Here is a 19,583-nt window from a genome sequence, read left to right on the forward strand (position 1 = left end):
CACTTTATTCTACTTTTCTGCCCATCGATTATCACTATCTGGTAATTTTCTTTTCATATTTACCTATACATTTATCTCCACAACCCATACACAGAACTGTGTGAATGTAAGCTCTTTGAAAGATGGGAAATCTTGTCTTGTTCATTGCTATATCTCTAATACTGAGAAGTGTCTGGAACATATTAAGTGCTTAGTGAATACTTACTGAAGAAATAGTTATTATAGTTATTAGAAATGAAATGCCTGTATAAGAATGTTCATACCAGCCTTACAATAGCCAAAAAACTGGAAACAGCCACGTTTTCATCAAAAGAATGCAAAAACTGTGATATAGTCACACAGTGAAAAACTACTAAGCAATAAAAAGCAACTGCTGATACGAGAACATGGATGACTCTAAAATATTCTGAAAGAAGCTTTACACAAAAGTACCTACTGTACAATTCTATCCATATGAAGTTCTAGAACAGGCAAATCTAATTTTGGTGTGAAAAAAGCCACAACAGTGGTATCCTCTTGGGAGTTGGCTAGAGACCACCTGGGAAAGATCGTGAAGGCATTTCCTGGGGTGTTGGTAATGTTCTGTATCTTAATAGGGTTTGAGTTACACAGGTGTATGCATGTGTCAAAACTCAGTAAATATAACATTTAAGGTGCATTTCATTTTTACCTCAAAAAAGGTAAATTTGAATACTGTTATGCATGCTGAAGTACTTAGAGATAAGTACACTAATGTCTGCAATTTCCTTCGAAATGCATCAAAACAGATGGATTGATGAGTGGATTAGACATGACAAAACCAGTAGAGTAAAATGTTATGATATTGTTTAGGTCGATTTAACCTCAGCACTATAGACATTTTGAACTGGCAAACTCTTTGTTGTAGGGGGACGTCGTGGCATTGAAGGAAGTTGAGCAGCATCCCTAGGCTCTACTTATTAGATGCCAGAGGCACCCCTCCAGTTCTGACAACCCTAGGGAACAAAAACTACACCCCCTTCCCTTGAGAATTGCTTCACTGCTTCACTGTAAAATTCTCTCAACTTCGATGTATGCTTGAAATTTTTCATAAAAGTTGGAGAAAAGCAGATTACTTAATACCATTGAAAAACACATACAAAACACCTAGTAGAAGATGCGGCTATGAAGACCTATGCGCCAATCTTATTTTTGTAAAAAAAGAATTGTAGTAAGAGTAACCCATACTAATGAATACTAGTGTTTACAAAGTATCTTAATGATTTCTAAAGTTAATATGTAACACAAAGGAAAGTGCATTGCATATATTTAGACTGTGAAGAAAAACATTTCTAATTACTCTCGCGCTTAATCATCTTCAAATGGTCTTTTTCTTAGCTGAGATAAATTTCTGTGGGTGCACAGGATCCTTCCTAAGGTCGCCACGGCCACCACCCACACTCTCCTCTCCCTATGGCCTTGTTGGTTAGGGACCACCAGTAGGATCGCTACTGCGTGGGAAGATTTCAGGAATGCAGACTATGGGACCCCCCACTGCTACCTACTGTATCCCCATCAGCGCTATACCAAGACCCGGAATGTTTCCTCTGCAAGTTCGATTTTGAGGAGCGTTCTTTAATGGACCACTCCTTGACCCAGGAACCAGCCAGTGTTGGTTATGCTCATCCCTGACAGTGCCAGCAGCTGTCAAATGCTAATGGGTAAAATAAAATCCGCGACTGGAAAAACGTGATTGGCCAAGGAATCCCACGCGTGCGCCACGCCCCGCGACAAAGGTCGCCGCGGCTCGGGTTTCGGGACCAGCGCGCAGGCGCGGCGCGGAGGGGGCGGATCTCGCTTCCGCTAGGTCGCGCCCTGGAGTCGGCTTCGGGTGTCCTGGCCCTAGAGCTCTGAGGCCCCCTCTGGGTGAGAACTGAGCTGTCCGTTCAGACAGGAAACACAGGGTTACAGCATCGAGGGGGTCCGGGGCTCAAGGTGAGTTTTCTATCTACTGGCGCCCAGCAGGACTGGGGGCGGGGGAGGGAGGTGGCGGTCTCAGCAGCAGCCCGTTCCACCTTATGGGAACTTGGTGACGTTGTGGCACCGCCTTCTCGGCACTGCGCACCGATCATTGGTTAGAGCCGGATTCGGCATTTCCTGCCCCCTCCCCATCACCACTACCACGGTCCCCCCTCCCCCGCCCCCGCAACCTCCCACCCCCGTTTCCCGCCACACTCACAAGGTCTGGTTAGTTGTTAGGTGCGATGGCACCGGCGCCCGGGTGAGGAAAAATATGATCCCGCTCGGAAAACTCGAGTTTCATTCTACGTTCGTACAGCACTCGCTGAAATCTTGTCTGAGAATTCTCTTAAAGATTTCTTTTCTTGGACTGAAATCTCATCTACGAAAATAATTTGACAAATAAATAACCAAATACCATTTCTGACAGTAAAGAAATGCTCCAACCATACTGGATGAAAGAAAGAAAACTTGAATAAAGAGAAAGACACGCTCCTAGAGGGCTTGTTAATGGATCATCCAAGACAGCCTTTGGGAGGTGGATCTGCTCTCGGTGCCCTGGCCTTTCGTGCTTCCGAATCTGGGTAGCCATCAGGGTCATCAGCTAGCTTGCCTTCTCCTGTGGGACTCTATTAACGTGCCAGGATTCCTCCTCCTTAGATTGCAACACTGTTGCCCGGTCATCGGATATGTGAACTTTTTTCTAGTACATAGTTGGTATTCACTTGCTCGGCTCTGTATACACCTATTAGACACTGCATACAATCAGTATAATGACAACGTGAGCATGAATTGATTGAGAGACATTAGAGCCGAAGTCCAGGAAAGAAGTTCTGGAAGGAAACAGACGCATACTCAACTTTTAAACATTGCAGAGACTGTTTAACAAAGGGGCTGTTTACAGAGATATGGCCAGGTTTAAAGGAGTGTCGCATGACTACCTCGGGGCCTCAAAGGTCTGCTAGAGCTGAGGAAGAGGGGCTACCTGCAGAAGATGGGGTCTTCAGGGGGTCACAGCCATTGTCAGAATCCCACCAAAGCACAAGAGTAATGAAGAAATACTGTAGATTCTTTCTCCTCCCATCTTCCTACTTCCTGCCAGAGCATTGACTGAACCAAACCTCAAGAAAGGCAGAAAAGTCTGGTGCTTTATGCCGTGGAGGTCTGCTATCCAGAGTCCAGAGCAGGGAATAGAAAGGCTAAGAATGGGTTTAGGGGAAAATAGAAAGTAACTAGCAAAAGAGAAAATAATCCAATTCATAAGCCCCTATATTAGGCCTTGGTAGTTGGTGTTATGAGGGACAGGTTCAGGTCTATGTTATTTTTCTGTGCTCTCCTGCCTCACAGGTACCTATATTGGTCATTTAACGCCTAGTCTCTTTCTCTACATTGTCCTAGATCGTATTAGATATATGTCCTGATCATCAACTAAATAGAAAGCTCCAGGAAGAAATGATGGATGAAGCTCTAAGTATACTAGCTGCTCAATATACTTCAAAGTTTCTTACCAAAGCTGAAAAGAATTCTAAGAAGACACCGTTAACCTAAATGATGGTGTTCGATTTCACAAAGTAAATTCTCATTGAGAAGGTAAGCCATATTTTCTTTTATAGCAATGGAGGAGTTGAGCTTTTTCTTTTTACCTTTTTGGAAGTGTAACCCATCTCTTTTTCCTGATGAAATTAGAAGTACTGCAGGCTAATTAAGAAACTTCTGAAGCTGTAGAAGCATACAAATTGGAAAGTAAAAATTCTTCCCTTTTTTCCACAGTTTGCCAACTGTTAATAGTTGTTTCATTCATCTCAGGCTGTCATAATTTTCTCTTCATTCCTGAAGGACATTTTCACTGGATATCAATAGTTCTTTGCTTTCAGCTCTTGAAAAATATTATGCCTCTTACTTCTTGCCTCCATGGTTCCTAATGAGAAATATTATCTTATTTAAATTGTTTTCTATTATAGCTAAGGTTCATTTCTCTCTCGCTACTTCAAAGAGTTTTTCCTCTTTAGTTTTTAGAAGTTTGACTATGATGTGTCTTGATATGAATTTCTTTAGAATTCATCCTGCTTGAGATATGTTCAGCTTCTTGAATTTATTTATATCTTTTTACAAATTTGGGAAGTTTTCAGCCATTATTTCTTTGAGTACTTTTTCAGCTCTACCACCTTTACCCTCTTTGGGACTCTGATGACATTAATGTAGATCTTTTGTTATAGTCTCATAGGTCCTTAAAACCATGTTTGAAATGCATACACCAACACAAAACACTATTTAAAGAAAACTATGTATTAAGAATTTTATTTAAAAAGGAGAGGACTATGTAAAAATTTTAAACTTATGTATGGCAACTTTCTGGAAGGCAACTTGGTAATAGATACCAAAATTTAAAATACTGTAACTGTCATTCTAACATGTCACCTCTAGAAACTTATCCTTGTATATACAGTACACACACACACACACACACACACACACACACACACAGAGTTCACCAAACTGTATATATAAAAAAAGAATCTCTATTGTAGAATTGTTTACAAGTGCAAAAATGTGGAAGCAACCAAAATGTTCAAGGTAAAGAATGAAATGAATTATGAGATATCTACATAATTATATATGAAAATCAACCTCTGGAAATATTGAGATAGATAATAACTGTGCTGGTGGTGAATAGATCTTCAAAATATAGCTGGGGAGGAGGGGTGAAAGTGGGGGGAAATATGTATACATGATCCCTTTTGAATACATTTTAATTTTGTTTATATATCCAACTTGCTATGTATATTCACACATTATATACCAGCATATATTTTCCACACAGTGTATGTATAATGCTTAAAAGTTTTTGTTATATAAAACACCAAAAACTCTTTGCCTTGGATTGGGGATTTAGGTAAGTTGGGGAAGAGGCTACCAGAAGGTAACTATATCTTTATTTTTAAAATTTAGTCCATGATTTCAGTTTTCTAACCGTGTGTGTGTGTGTGTGTTGTTTTTCTTTTTTTTTTTTTTTTTTTTAATATTAACGGGTTACTTGAGCTTTGGGATTATTGGTAGCTTTTATTTTCTCTTCACATTCTTCTGTTTTTTAAAAATGAATAAACTTACCATTAAGAAGCAAAAATTAACTATCCATATAACTAGCTTTCTTATTCTGTTCATTCTGGGTTTCTGAGGTAACCAGTCATAGCCTCTCTTCTGGCAATATCATTAATATGGCTTTCGACTGCATAATTAAACTACTTTAGTGAAATTGCTCATTGTGGTAGCTCAAGACGCCAGATCTACTATCTAGATACATAGGAATTTGATGCCTGGTTATTACTAGAGTTTTATTGCTCTCACTGGGTCCTTAACATATGACATCTATTACATACATATTACAACACATTACAGAGAAGAATAATGGGGAAAAATTCTCTGATTACATTTCGCATTTTATCAAGAAATCAAATACATTTTAAATAAATACCTATATTAATATGCTGAGTTCTCCCAAGGTTGCATATGTCAATTGACTCTCCTATTCTTACCTCCTTAGAAACTTACAGATATCCAGACATGATGGAGATTGAACAGGCTGAGGCCCAGCTCTCTGAGTTAGACCTGCTAACCAGTATGTTCCCTGGTGAGGATGAGCTTATAGTGAATGACCAGCTGGCTTTAGCAGAACTGAAAGATTGCATCGAAAAGAGGACAATGGAGGGGCGATCTTCAAAAGTTTACTTTACTATCAATATGAACCTGGAGGTATCTGAGGAAGCAATGGTAATTCAGTTTGCTTTTGGAAGAATTGAAACATGTCAAGACTTAAAACAGCACTTAGGGCATTTTTCTTCTTTTTTTGATCAGGTGATATTTTCTCTGGCCTGTATTCTTCCCTTTAAATATCCTACAGTTCTGCCTGAAATTACTGTCAGGTATGTTACAGAAACTGGCCAAATTTAGAGGCCAAAATTAACCTGAGATTTAAAGCTATTTTGAGTTTGTTTTCTGTTCTAAGAAAATTAATTCTTTTTATACTACATCTTTTCCATCAGATCAGTATTATTGAGTAGATCCCAGCAGACTCAGCTGAACACCGATTTGAACACATACCTGCAAAAGAATTGTCTTGGAGACGTCTGTATATTGAATGCCACAGACTGGGTTAGAGAAAACGCTTCTGGCTATGTCAGCAGGGATACTACCCCTTCCCCCGCTCCAGGAAGTACCGTCCAGCCAGTCGATTTCATTCTCACGAGACTCTGGATCTATAGCCATCACATCTACAACAAATGCAAAAGAAAGGATATTCTAGAATGGGCGAAGGAACTTTCCCTATCTGGGTTTAGCATGCCTGGGAAACCCGGTGTTGTTTGTGTGGAAGGCCCACAAAGTGCCTGTGAAGAATTCTGGTCAAGGTTTGCTTTTACAAATTTTATATGCTATGCAAATTTTAGAACTAAAGCAGATACTAGAGATGTACAAATAAGTATCTCGGTGGGGTTGTCTCTTATGAGGATACATTCTCATGTCAGTGGATAAAACAGAACTCACATGTGGTCAATGTCACTTCTGTCATGGGGCACCATGCACATAGGAGACATTCTGTAAATGGATGTTGAATCAAGCCCCTCCATTTCTGTGGGTCTTATTTTTCCCTCATCTTGGTGATACTGTAGGCTGTCTATACCCTGTGAAACATAGGAATTTCTAATTTCATTTCTCTACTGATATCTTAAATGAGCATCTGAGAAGTCCCTCCAGGAGTTGGAGATTCAGCAATTTCCACATTTCAAAGTCGCTGATACGAGGCAATGATAATGGAAATACATGAGTTTGTGGTTGGGGTTACAACCAGAATCATATTTGATTCAAATAAATCCCTCTGAGATAAAAGTAGATTTCTTCACTTCTAGGGAAAGGCATTGATAAACCTGTTTTATAACTTCTCTTCTTAGTGTTCTAGAATGCATAACATGGTTTCAAAATTTCTACTTTGAATTTTTTTTTCAGACTCAGAAAATTAAACTGGAAGAGAATTTTGATTCGCCATCGCGAAGACATTCCTTTTGATGGTACAAATGATGAAATGGGAAGACAAAGAAAATTTTCAGTTTTTGAAGAAAAAGTGTTTAACGTTAATGGAGCCAGAGGAACCCACATGGACTTCGGTCAGCTGTATCAGTTTTTAAATGCCAGAGGATGTGGGGATGTTTTCCAGATGTTCTTTGGTGTGGAAGGACAATAACTGAGTAGAGGACTAACTGAAAGTATTTTGTCACTGTTGCCTTTGATTTTGTCTCCACTCTTTCTTGAAAGATTAAGTTATTTTACTTTAGTCCCATTCTAGAATGCTAGGAGGAAAAAAAAAGAAAAAGTGGAACAGCTGAAATGTATCTGTTAAAAATATGTTGTGATTGAAAACAGAACTGAGCTTTAAATTATAATCTTAAAATTGTTGACAGAAATGTCTCTACATATAAGCTACTAATTTTTAGAGAGAAATTAATTTGGTTTGAGTTAGATAATGGTGATAATACAACTTGCTACCCATTCCCAATCCCTTTCCTCTTTACCTGACTCCACTTAAGAACCTGGAGATGCTAAATACTCGGTCTCCCAGCCTCTCTTCCAACCAAGGCGGCCTTCAGACACTGCTTTGGCTTCGGAATGTCGGGGACACTTTTGCTTTCCTGATTAAGGATAGCTACAGCTGTCTTCTCCCTCTTTCTGCCACGACATCGAAGTGATGACTGGAGCTGCAGCAGTCTTTTCAACCATGAGAGAAGATGGGCCAAGAGAACCACAGAGATGTCAGTCCTCATGTTGTTGAGCTGCTGGTCCAGCACCAGCCCCTGCCTACCTCGAGGCAACTTATTATGAAACATAACCAGTTTTATTTATATTCTGTCCCTGTTACTAACAGGTAAAGCTAGTTTGCCAAATAGACTTTTTTAAAGCTTTATTTTTGCATCTATTCGAGCCATTTGATACACAAATAAGTGAAGTTTTTCTTAAATGCAGTTTTCAGTTCATCTCTCTCTGTGTGCTTATGCTCTGCCCCTGCCCCTGGGCTTGCCTCATAGAAAGCTGAGGCATGAGCAAAGTTCACACTTTCTGATAGACCTCGACAATCCATCAAATTCATAATTTAGAGAATTTGTTTTTAGCAAATTGGATTTTGACAGTTTTTTTTTAATTCTGGAAATGGATTTCTGTAAATTTAGTTTCAACAAATTGACCTAGAGTCAAATAAACACACTGCCCGGTTTTTGAGGTTTCCATAAATCAATTCCCAAAGTGCTAATTAAATATTTACTAATTGCTAACTCTCAGGTTAGTACTATGGGCTGGATATTCCTTGAAGAGCCAGACTTGGTTAGAGGAATGAGGTTGGGGTTGGGAGGGATACAGTCCATTGCTTATTTTAGTAAAATCTTGGAGGCAACCTATGTGCCCATCAGTAAATAATGAATCGGTAAGTATACTGACATACATGGTACACATTGTGCAATACTGTGTAGACGTGAGAAAGAATAAAGTAGAACTCACAAGGCAATGTGGATAGGTCTTAAATATAAAATTAGTTAAACACAAATGAGAATCAGAATGATACATACTATGTTGGATATGAATCTTGCGTACCTCCTCACTGGCTCACCTCTCCGTTGCATGTCAGTTGCCTTGGAAACGCAGATGCTTCCTCTGTTGCCACCACACAGCCAGATGGACCAGCTGTTCGTCTAAACTTTCTGACTCCCCCATTTCCTTCTAGATTTGGATGAAATAACCCACAGAGCATGGGATCTGACATTCCTAGAGGCCACCAAAGGGGCCAGATGGTGCACATACTACTTTTAGTAGGACTAATCTGCTAAAACCTTTTCAGTCCTTGTACATTATTTTAATAAAAATCACATGGTATGTAAAATATATAGATCTTAAGTGTTACATAAAAAGAGAGAATGCAGTATGTAGTTTTGTAAATTTTCTTCCCTGATACAAACCTATCAAATTTAGACATCGGTTTATTGACATAGTGACCAAGAGAAGTACAGATTTTCCAAACACATCATTAGTAGATCCCTTTAAAAATGGACGAAAGTATAGTCATCAGAAAACAGCAAGTTAGATGGTCTTGTATACATTATATAATGTAAGAAGTACAATAAAAGCTGTAAGAAACTAAAATGTTAGAGCTATTGGCAATACAGCTTTCTTAGACTTTTACCAATGATTTAATACTTGATATTTAAACATCCTTAAATGTAAAACTGTTCAGTATGTATATTTATTCCACGATGACAATTTGTCAGTATATTAATCTTATATATATATATCTTACAACTGGAATCCATAAAGAAATAAGGATAAATCCTTAAACAAAACTATTAGTACCAAATCAAGTTATGTTTAAAGGTTAAAAGATGTATAGAAAACAAAAACGTGGGCAGGAAACTGCTACATGTCCACTTTTAATTGTAAAAGTAATTCCTGTACAAATAATAGTATTCTTAAGTAAAAAAAAAAAAAAAAAGTAAAAATTCTAAAATTAATCCCACGAATCCAAATTAGTTGAATTTGAGCATAAGTATACAATATGGTCACAAAGTAAGTCTTATGACCATATTAATTTGATAAAATGCAATCAATAAAAGAACTGATTACTTTTAGCACTTATGTAAAAACAACTGTTACCCAGATTTTTTTAAAAGAAAGCTGCATATCAGAATATCAGGAAAACCAACAAAATATGTCATTTTTGAAATTGCATATCAGCTACAAAGCAGTCAAGACTTAATAGCATTTAAGGACAGGCGCTGACATGTTGCTTCCTGTACCTGCCCTACCCCCAACAATGCTTACAACTACTTAGGACAAACTGAACCCATAAAAATTCTGTAAAGGGGCAAAATTGGCCTTCCATTTAAGCTCAATCTGGCAATCTGATGCCATTGGGTCCATTAGGAAAACAGAAACTTCACTACTTTTTTAAAGAGAAAAAAATATTATTATGGAAGATTGATTAAAAAGTGATTATAAAAGCTAGGAAAGGAAGGAAAAAAGAGGTTGGGGTAATCGGAATAGTTTCGTCGGGGCTGAAAAGCTGGGGCTCAACTCAAATCTGTGAAGGGAGGGTGGTGCCGGGCTCTTGCTAGTCCTTCAGAGTTCAAAGAAGGGACCGGGTGGTATTGGGGTTCTGACTTCTGAGGAGGGAGCACCATTGGCTGTCATAAGAGCTCAGAGGAGCGAGCCTAGTGGAGTTAGGAATCAGGCCTCTCAGAGGGAGGGTCCTGCTGCTGGGCCCCCTGAGGTGAGCGATAAGGCTGATTCTGATTGCTTAAAAAATGATGGGAGAGTGAATCCGATCACTGCCTAAAGCAATTGCTGATGCTGCTAGGATGGTGCTAACAGAATGCAGAAAGTATTTTCTCCTTCCTTTGGTCTTTCAGTCTCCTAGTCACCGTGTTTACTGAAACTAACAGGAAGCCAGCTGAATAAAAGAATAGTTTGCAGCGCCACACCATCATGGAGTTGAGTATAAAAGAGTATGTGTGGACGTGAGGAAGGGACAATAGTCGGCAGCTTGTGCTTATGTATCTCTCGTGTGATTGTCAGAAGGAAAATCATTAAGTATGAGAACTGCACGTTTCGCATTTTAATAGACTGCCACATTACCCTCTTTTACAGGAAGTGTACATAACACTTATGATATGAAAACAAAGAGAGAATATTACCCAAAGCACTACTTCTCAAATTTTAACAAGGCCTGGGAATCTTGCTAAAAATGCAGAATCTGATTTAATAGTCCCGAAGTGGGCCCGACACACTGCATCTCTAACAAACACTCAGAGGATGTTGATGATTGCATTTGAAAAGGCCTAACATTTTCCTATCACCCCACTACCACCATATCATTCTACTGAAACCCCTGCGTGAAAATCTCTCTATGCCACTTCCCAAGCCCCTTCCCGCCGACATAGGAACATCTCTCGCTCCGGGAAAGCGAAGGAAGGAAGGATTTGGCCCGATGAGTCCAATGCTTGGGTTTCTATTGGGCAGGGATGACGTCACTCGGATAGGCGTGGCTCTAATTGTGACGTATGCACCGGCTCTAATTGTGACGTTCATACCGGCAGATAGGCAAGGACGCGGCGGCAGGCGGGAGCAGAAGTGGGGCGGCGGGCAGGCGGGGTGGGTGGCGGAAGGGGAGGGCCGGGGAAAACTGTTCCAGTGGACACACTTCCGGCGAGCGGGGCCGGAAGTCGTGGCCCGGCAGTGTCAACCAGGGGCTGCGGTTTGAGAGTACGGCTCAGACCGCGACCATGGGCGGGAAGAACAAGCAGCGGACCAAGGGGAACCTGCGGGTGAGTGGGAGGTGGCCCAGCCGACCGGAGTCCTTGCCTCGCAGCGGCTTGCCAGGCTCCACGCGCCGCCAACAGATGTTTGCAGCGAGGCTGCGGGAAGGAGTGTGTTTGCGTGTTGAGTGTGACCTCTCTCTTGTGCATGCGTCCCCACGACAGGGTGGGTTATCTCTTAGCAGATTGGGGAGTTGTAAGAGAAAAGATGTTCCATGCCAGAGCCGGCCACACCTGAGCAACCTCCCTTTCCCCCCCACATAGATTTTTCGTTAGGAAATGGTTCAGTCTCAGTTTCAACTGTAAGATTACCTGGCCAGGGTACAGATGGTGGAATTGGGAACAAGGGAGTTTAGTAGGAAGCAGTTAAAGTGAGCGGGGTGCTCAGGGTGACTCGGATCATGTCTGTTTTGCTCACAAACCCGCGGTGGCTCCGCACATCCCTTGGGGTAAAGGCCAAAGCCGTTACGATGGTATACATGGTACGTGGTCTCCCCTTCGCCTTTTTCTATCCGACTTTTCAACTGCCTCCTCCTTAGGCCACTTCTTCCAACCCCATACCTCCTCACCGAGCCTTGACCTTGTCTGGCAGGCGGCTGGACGCTCCTCTGTTAGGTGGCTCCAAGTTTTGCCCGAGATACCTCAGTGAGGTCTCTCAGGATCAGCTTATTTTACTTTGTAGTCCTCCCCCGACTTTATTCTCCTTTCCTGCTTGATTTTGCTCCATTGCACCAATGACTTCTAACATACTATGTAATTGTCTCGCTTCATTTACTGTCTTGCTTCGTTAGACTCTAAGTACTATCAAGACAGGTGTTTCTGCTGCTGCTGATATTCTCAGATCCTAGAACAAGCACTGACATATAGTACAAGCCCACGACGTACTTTTTTAAAGACTCAAAAGTGGATTAAACCTACATGATTTCAGATGTTCTGATATTTTTTATGGTACTAGTTTTGTTATGGCACAGCCCATAACATCTAATGAGAATGCTGTTTCATGTTTCACATCCAATTCTCGTGATATCATTTCTACTTTTTCTTAGCTCTCTCATTTAATCTGTTTTAGAAGATAAAATCAACAACAATACTAGCAACTTACCTTGTGCCAGTATAGTGCTAAGTGCTTGACTTGCGTTCTCATTTAAATTTTTATTTAAAAAATTTTCTCAACGTTTTATTTTTGAAATATTCCAAACATAAGGAAAAGTTGCAAAAATATTAGAGCAGCAACCCATATACCCTTTACCTGGATTCACCAGTTGTTACTATTTGGTCACATTTGCTTTCTTGCTTTAAATATATGTATTTTGTTGAACCTTATGAGAATTAGTTGCAGAAATTATAACACTTAACTCCTTAATACTTCATCATGTATATTCTAAAATTAATGCCATTTTTTCTACATAGCTGCGATTATGACAAAATTAACTTCAGTGTAATACTGTTATCTAATAACATGCAGCATTGTATTCAGATTTCTATAGTCATCTTAATGTTCTCTATACATTTTTTTTAGATATCACATTTTAAAAAAATCATGATATAGTCAGGGATCACTTATTTCATTTAGTTATCATTTAGATCTTGATACTTTCCCAGTGTTTTCTTTTTTTTCTTCTGGAAAAATGAGGTTGGTGGTTCTTTTATGACATGGACAATTTGGAAGAGTCTATGCTAATTGTTTTGCTTAATTAAGATATGTGCATTCCTTATTATTAGATTGAGGTTAAACAATTTTTGAGAGGAATGCTTCATAGACGATGTATCTCAGTGCATCATAAGGGGCACATGATGCCTGTTTGCCGCATTTTTGATGATATTTGTTTAATCACTTGGTTAAGGTATCCTTTTTATTGGTTCAAAAACGTACAATAAAAAAGTATGTTGAGTGGTAATTCGAGACTGGGAATATCCCGTTCTCACAAATTTCACTTGATGATTTCACATCCTTTGATGATTCTTGCTAGAATCAGTTATTACTATGGTAGTTTAAAAACATGTTTAATCTTGACAACAACTCAAGTAATGATTTAGCTATAGTTGTATCATTTTAAAAATGATGAAGTTAACTTGCTTAAGCTTATGTAGCCAGGGAGTTGCAGAATTGAGATTTGAGTGGTACTTGTTGATTCAACAGAAGACTTCGAATCTGAATGCCATGTATTCAAATGTGATAGACAAATGTTTCCTTTTCTTGATGATAAAGACAGATAAGTAAGCAAATAATTATAATATATTAATGAATTATGATAGAGTGACGAGTAGAAAGAAAGTGGAAGAACAGAAAAGAATGGGGGTTGACTTGAGGGAGGCAAATGTTGAAACGTGAGTGTTTTGAAGGATCAGTCGTTTTTCAGGCAATAAAAAAGAAGGAAAGGTTTTCAGGTGGCGAGAAAAGGTAATACAAAGACCAAATTATGAAAGGGCATAACAGAGTCAGGGAACCCTGAATTCAGTTTTAGATTGAAACTGGCAGCAAAATCGGGAGGGGCGAAAAGAGTGGCAGAAGATAAGACTGGGAAAGGTTGAGGCCAGATGGTGAAAGACCTTTAAGTGTTCCTGAGTTTGGTATTTAAACTGTAGATGCAAGATCGCCACCTCGAACACCTCTAGAAGACAGGCACAGAAGAATAAAGTGTAAGAAAATTAACTGCTAGAAATAGAGTCGACAGTCTTAATTTTTGAACTGTGGATATAAACATTTAACATACACAGTAGAGTAAGTAATAAGAAAAGTAACTATATGTGTATTACAATTAGTACATTTAAAAATAATTTGTTACTTTAAAAACTAGAAATGCCTTTTCTTCTGCACCTAGTTATCACTGTCAGCTCTGGTAATTTGGGTCAGTTCAGAATCCTGCCTTGGCTCTTTTAGCTTTTAGCAATAATTAGTTTTTCATACTATTTCATTATTCCGTTTCAAAATAAAGGTATTTACAAATGGAATTATAGATAAAATTCAGACGTCCTAATGTCATAATATTCAGTTTTCAGAATTGTAATTCACTAACTTTCTTTGTAGCTTTTTGTATATCAATATTGAGAAAGACAAACTGAATACTGTTCATTTCAATGAAGTTTTAAAATACAGAACCTTTTTTTGAAATTAGTCTTAAATGCTGTTGTTTTGAAAAAATGTAATTCAAGCCATTATTTTTCACTCCTGATCACTCATTTCAGTTTATAAAGTAGTCTACATTATTCCTTGACAAATGAATTTTCCATACACAGTTTTGCTAGGTATGAGCGAATTGAATGACATATTTGAATAACCCTTTTTGAACATTCTCATATGAAGCAGATGAGTGTAGATGGGTTGTAATGTCATTCTGGACATTGAACATATTAGAAGATATGTTGATTTCTTTCAACAGTTCAGATATTTTCTTTCTGAGTCACAAATAATCCCTTAACTTTTAGTGCTAGGAGGCTACTATAATGTGTATCAGTCAAACGAACCACTGACCGTGATTCAAAACAAAAGAATTTGTCTTACATCTTGATTACTGCATTGATCTCTGTCTATATTAATGTAATTTGTAACCATTTTAGCCCAAAGAGATTATTCAGGCTAGGCTTTGAGTATATGGCAGTGAGTGTATCTGTCCTCAAGGAACTCCTGGTCTAGAAGCAGCTGTCATTATTATCCTGTGGTGGTTGCTTAATAAACGTTTGTTGAATGGATGAATGAAAACATATAATCCACTTATGAGTTAATTTTATATTATTACACAGTACACATGTGTATATGCATATTATTTATAGAATAGTTGCAAATTTATAAAATTTAAAATTTTATAAAGTAGTACTTAGGCTTACCAGACATGTTGCATTCTTTGGTTTTAAATATTTTTTTCTATTTCTTAAAAATGCTGTCCTGACCCGTTAAATTGATGTAATGAGCCACTAATAGACTGTATCCAGTTTAAAAACCATTTTTTTTTTCTGATATTTAGGAAACTAGGCAATAGCTCTTGGGATCATTATTGATAGATTCTTAGTGACAGAAACACCCATCTTTGGGGAACATTATAATACATGATATCTTAGGCTAAGAAAAAACAATTTCTGAAATAAAAGCTTATTCCACCATGGGAGTTATTAAGGAATTACTGTAAAGAACTCAAAGTTAAATTTTGAACTCTTCCAGGACGCTGACTTTTTTCTTTCTACTTTCTCATCAGCCTTCAAACAGTGGCCGAGCTGCAGAACTTCTTGCCAAAGAACAGGGCACCGTGCCTGGATTTATTGGTTTTGGAACATTTCAGAGTGACCTAGGCTATGTTCCTGCTATTCAAGGAGCTGAAGAAATAGACAGTCTTGTAGATTCTGATTTCCGAATGGTGCTGCGGAAACTTTCTAAGAAAGATGTCACGACAAAATTAAAAGCAAGTTTTATTTCCATAAAAATAATCAAACTAATCCTTTTGTTAAAATGTCATTGGCATATTTAATGTAAAGAAAAATGAATCATCACTAATCATTTCTTTTACAATTGTACATTTTTCTGACACATAGAGTTAAGCTTAGTTTTTTACTTCTAGGTTATGAATTAGTTTGTTGCTCTGCACTTTTTTGAACCATTTTGGCTTTCCCATTAGAGAATGTAATTTGACCCCATAATTTTAAGTGGGATTTTTTGTATCTATCTATGAATCTTTAAAAAAAAAAAAAAAAAAAACCCGAAAAACTTCTACCATACTAGCCTGTAAAGAATCTCTTCAAATTAGTCCCCTATGGCACATAAAATAGACTAAGTTGCTAGAACAGAATAAGTAATCAATAGTCAATATCATGGCTGTTGGTACTTAATCATGTTAATAACTTACTTTTAGGCTATGCAAGAATTTGGAACCATGTGTACAGAGAGAGACACGGAAAGTGTAAAAGGAGTTCTTCCTTACTGGCCAAGAATTTTCTGCAAAATTTCACTTGTAAGTACTAAGACTTTACTAGTTTATTTATGCTGTGTATTTTTTGGTTGAAGTCATGGTGACTGTCATAATGACACTTTTGGTAAGGGTTATGAAATATGTTGTTGTTATATGCAGGTTGGATAATATTGGGTTGTATGAAGTATAGAGGGAGTCTGTGTTTTCAAAAATTAGGTCAGAATTACCCAGGTGCTTTTCAGTCATAATAAATTTTGGCAGCTTAATTTCTTTGTATATTTGCTGCAGAAGAATGAGGATGAATTGCTTAATTGTTCAAGGCTAGCACCGGCTCTTATCTCAGTTGTTCTTATCTCATTGGAAGAAAGGAGAAAGGAAAAAATTAATCAAGCTCTGAATATAGTTGAATTCTTATTAATGGGTCCTGTAGTATATCTAGAAATGTCTGTATTTGTCTTTATGGGCTAGAGCTGTTTTACACCATGTTATACTTTCAATAGGATCATGACCGCCGGGTTCGAGAAGCCACACAGCAAGCTTTTGAAAAACTTATCCTTAAAGTTAAAAAACATTTGGCTCCTTATTTAAAAAGCTTAATGGGCTATTGGCTAATAGCTCAGTGTGACACTTATACACCAGCTGCATCTGCAGCAAAAGATGCCTTCGAAGCAGCTTTCCCTCCAAGCAAGCAACCTGAAGCCATAGCATTTTGTAAGGATGAAATTACAAGTGTAAGTTCTTGGAACTGTTCTGTATCTTTCTTTTTTTTTTCTTAAATATTTAAGGGGGCTATAAGACATAGTACAATGACAGCTCTCTTAGATGATAGCTCTTTTTTCTGTCATTGTGGGGAATGAGTGCATGAAATATTTCCAATGGAAGGTTGTCTTTTGTGTTTAACACAATTGACCATTTTGGATTTTTCGTATAATTAACGTGTTGTATTAAATTTCATATAATTAACGTGTTGGATTAAATTTTCCAGCTTTAATTTACAAATCTTAATTTATCATATCTAAAAAATTAGGTATATGTTTTATAATATATAATCTAAAAAAGGAGTATATCTAAAAAAAGTCTAAACATTTCCCCCCCATATTTCCATATTAATACATGTATGTAAATCTACTTTACTCTTTTTGTCCTCTGGTATTTTTTGGTATGGTTGTATCGCAATTTATTTAACTTTTTAAAATGTATGTTTAGGGTTTTCCCCCATTTAAAAAAAAAATGATAACAAACATCTGTTTTAGTGAACATTCTTAAGTAGATCTCTTCATACACTGTGGGAGTGATAGTTACCAGAAAACTTCTAGTCACCACATTGTGGGCAAAGGATAAAAACATTTAAAATTTCTTTAGCTGTTGATAAGTTGCCCTTCAAAAAGCCATACAAATCTATACTTCCATTAACAGATCAGAAAGTGTCTTCAACACTTGGACAAGACTTTTGCCAGACTGATATCAGCCATAACTTTTGTGGCATTCAGTTTCTTTTATATCTAATACTGTCTTCCTCATTTCTTCCTTCCTTTTTGCTATTCCTAATATATGGACTGGAAAAACCAGATGGCCAAGCTTCTTAGTATTATATGAAGAAATAAAAGTAGATGGACTGTGAGTGAGGGGGGAATTAAGGATTAAAAAAAAAAAAATTTGCTTCCATTCATTCCTTTATTTAGTATTCCTCTGTTTTCATAGTACCTTGTGTATAATCCTATTTAAACACCTTTCCGCTCCGTCCCTCTCTTCTTCCCTTTCTTTTTTTCAATTAGTTAACCTTCCTGTGTTTCCTATTATACTTACAAACCACATTTTTAATCTTTGACAACAGGGCCCTTCATGACCTGGGTCCTGCTTGCCTCTCTGATCTCTTCACCCAGCACCTCTTCCACACATATGCATTCTAGTTCCCTATTTAGGGTCGTAGTTCTTCCATTGTTCATTTCTCGGGTGTCCCAAACTTGTTTTTCTAGGGAGAGAAGCCCCCAAAGGGAGTTCTCTAATCCAACTGTAAGTTAAGAATCATTGGTTTATTTAAATATCAAGTAATAAGTTTTATGAGAGTGAAGTGTCATGAGTTTGGATACTTAAGAGTTTTAGGAAATGGATTTTGAGATAAGGAGTCTCAAAAATTACAGAGGCTGGGTATGAACTTTCCCAAGTACAGAGTTAATTTCTTAGAGAGGAGTTAGGCAAATGAAGATCAAACTATCAGAAGTATTGACAGTATATTTACTGCCTATAAGAAGATGGGCTCTGGGTCAGCCATACCATTGAGTTCCAGTCCCACTCTTCCATTAGTTCAGTGTGTGACCTTGGCAAGTTTCTGTGCCTGTGTCCTCATCTATTAAAGTGGGAGTTAGGAAGTACCCAATGGAGTATGTCATTGAGTAGTCGTGAGGATTAATTTAGCTAATGCATGTGGGAGAGCTCGGTAAGTGTTAGCCGTTGTTCTTGCTGGTAAAGTTGGTACTGGAACACTGGCTTCCCCAGTACTGTACCCCCAGACTTACCTGACATTCCCAGTGGACTCTTAGACATTCCTGTTGGTTGGAGCAGAGCACAGTCTCTGTTTTTTTTTTGTGAGCAGGGAGACGCTCAGAAAGAGTGGAGCGGGAAGCAGAGCCCGATTTCTCTCCCATACTCACTAACCGCGCATTCCATCCACTTCTGTGCAAGAGGAATGAAAAAGCAAGAGGCCGGAAGTACTTAAGGGAAAATTCCTCTTGGTGCAAACTGGAGGTGTTTTGAAGTATCCCCCATTAGCAGCCTACCTTGGGGATTAATAGGGAAAGAAAAATAGGTACAGTTCAAACCTCTTAGTTTTGCTGCTTGATTTTGCTACTTTTGTGGAGAAGGGGCAAAAAACTTTTAGGTAGAATGAGTTTTATGCTCTGTCTCATCACTGCTGACAATTTAATAAAATCTCAAGGCTGTGGGAATTTTTCTCCCTCTAGGTGCTGCAGGATCATATTATAAAAGAAACACCTGATACACTCAGTGACCCACAGTAAGTTGTATTCTATCTATATAACTCATGTTAAGAATTTGTTTCATAGGTAATAAGGTGATACTTTCAATGTGACATTTTAAAGAAGGATTCTAAATGTAGAGTTGAAAATACTTAATATAGTGCTATTTTAAATGCTTCTACTTGCAAGTCATCTTGCTATTCAAGTTGAATTTTCTGAGAGCTACATATTTGGTTCTTCTACAAAGAAATATTTTTAGATTTTTCCCATATTTACCTTTTGATAGGCATAGCAGGAACCAACTTAAGGTCTGGTTGAAAATAGTTAAGAATTATGAATAGTTCTATTGAAAGAATAGTAAAATGTTTCATCACTTTTATTCTTATGTT

At 38.0% G+C, this 19,583-nt stretch overlaps 2 protein-coding genes across 3 annotated transcripts in view; both read left to right on the forward strand.

Annotated features, from left to right (window-relative positions):
• The window catches only part of RWDD2B (RWD domain containing 2B), a 9,837-nt gene extending 942 nt beyond the window's left edge, over window positions 1–8,895 (forward strand). The window contains exons 1-6 of one of the 2 annotated variants that reach the window (XM_016129887.2): window positions 1,790–1,953; window positions 3,376–3,567; window positions 5,519–5,745; window positions 5,830–5,897; window positions 6,018–6,380; window positions 6,976–8,895. In XM_016129887.2, coding sequence (XP_015985373.1) covers window positions 5,539–5,745; window positions 5,830–5,897; window positions 6,018–6,380; window positions 6,976–7,210 — 873 coding nt within the window. In that variant the 5' untranslated portion in view covers window positions 1,790–1,953; window positions 3,376–3,567; window positions 5,519–5,538 and the 3' untranslated portion in view covers window positions 7,211–8,895. Of the gene's footprint in view, window positions 1–1,789; window positions 1,954–3,375; window positions 3,568–5,518; window positions 5,746–5,829; window positions 5,898–6,017; window positions 6,381–6,975 lie in introns of those variants that run through there. The other variant, XM_036218520.1, reaches the window with a different exon arrangement.
• Window positions 8,896–11,197: 2,302 nt separating this feature from the next.
• The window catches only part of LTN1 (listerin E3 ubiquitin protein ligase 1), a 46,509-nt gene continuing 38,123 nt past the window's right edge, over window positions 11,198–19,583 (forward strand). The window contains exons 1-5 of the mRNA XM_016129890.2: window positions 11,198–11,330; window positions 15,512–15,715; window positions 16,163–16,261; window positions 16,720–16,950; window positions 19,180–19,232. Of these exons, the coding sequence (XP_015985376.2) occupies window positions 11,289–11,330; window positions 15,512–15,715; window positions 16,163–16,261; window positions 16,720–16,950; window positions 19,180–19,232 (629 nt within the window). The 5' untranslated portion in view covers window positions 11,198–11,288. The remainder of the gene's footprint in view (window positions 11,331–15,511; window positions 15,716–16,162; window positions 16,262–16,719; window positions 16,951–19,179; window positions 19,233–19,583) is intronic.

This window comes from Rousettus aegyptiacus, unplaced genomic scaffold (genome assembly GCF_014176215.1).
Source record: "Rousettus aegyptiacus isolate mRouAeg1 unplaced genomic scaffold, mRouAeg1.p scaffold_m13_p_4, whole genome shotgun sequence".
Taxonomy (NCBI): domain Eukaryota; kingdom Metazoa; phylum Chordata; class Mammalia; order Chiroptera; family Pteropodidae; genus Rousettus; species Rousettus aegyptiacus.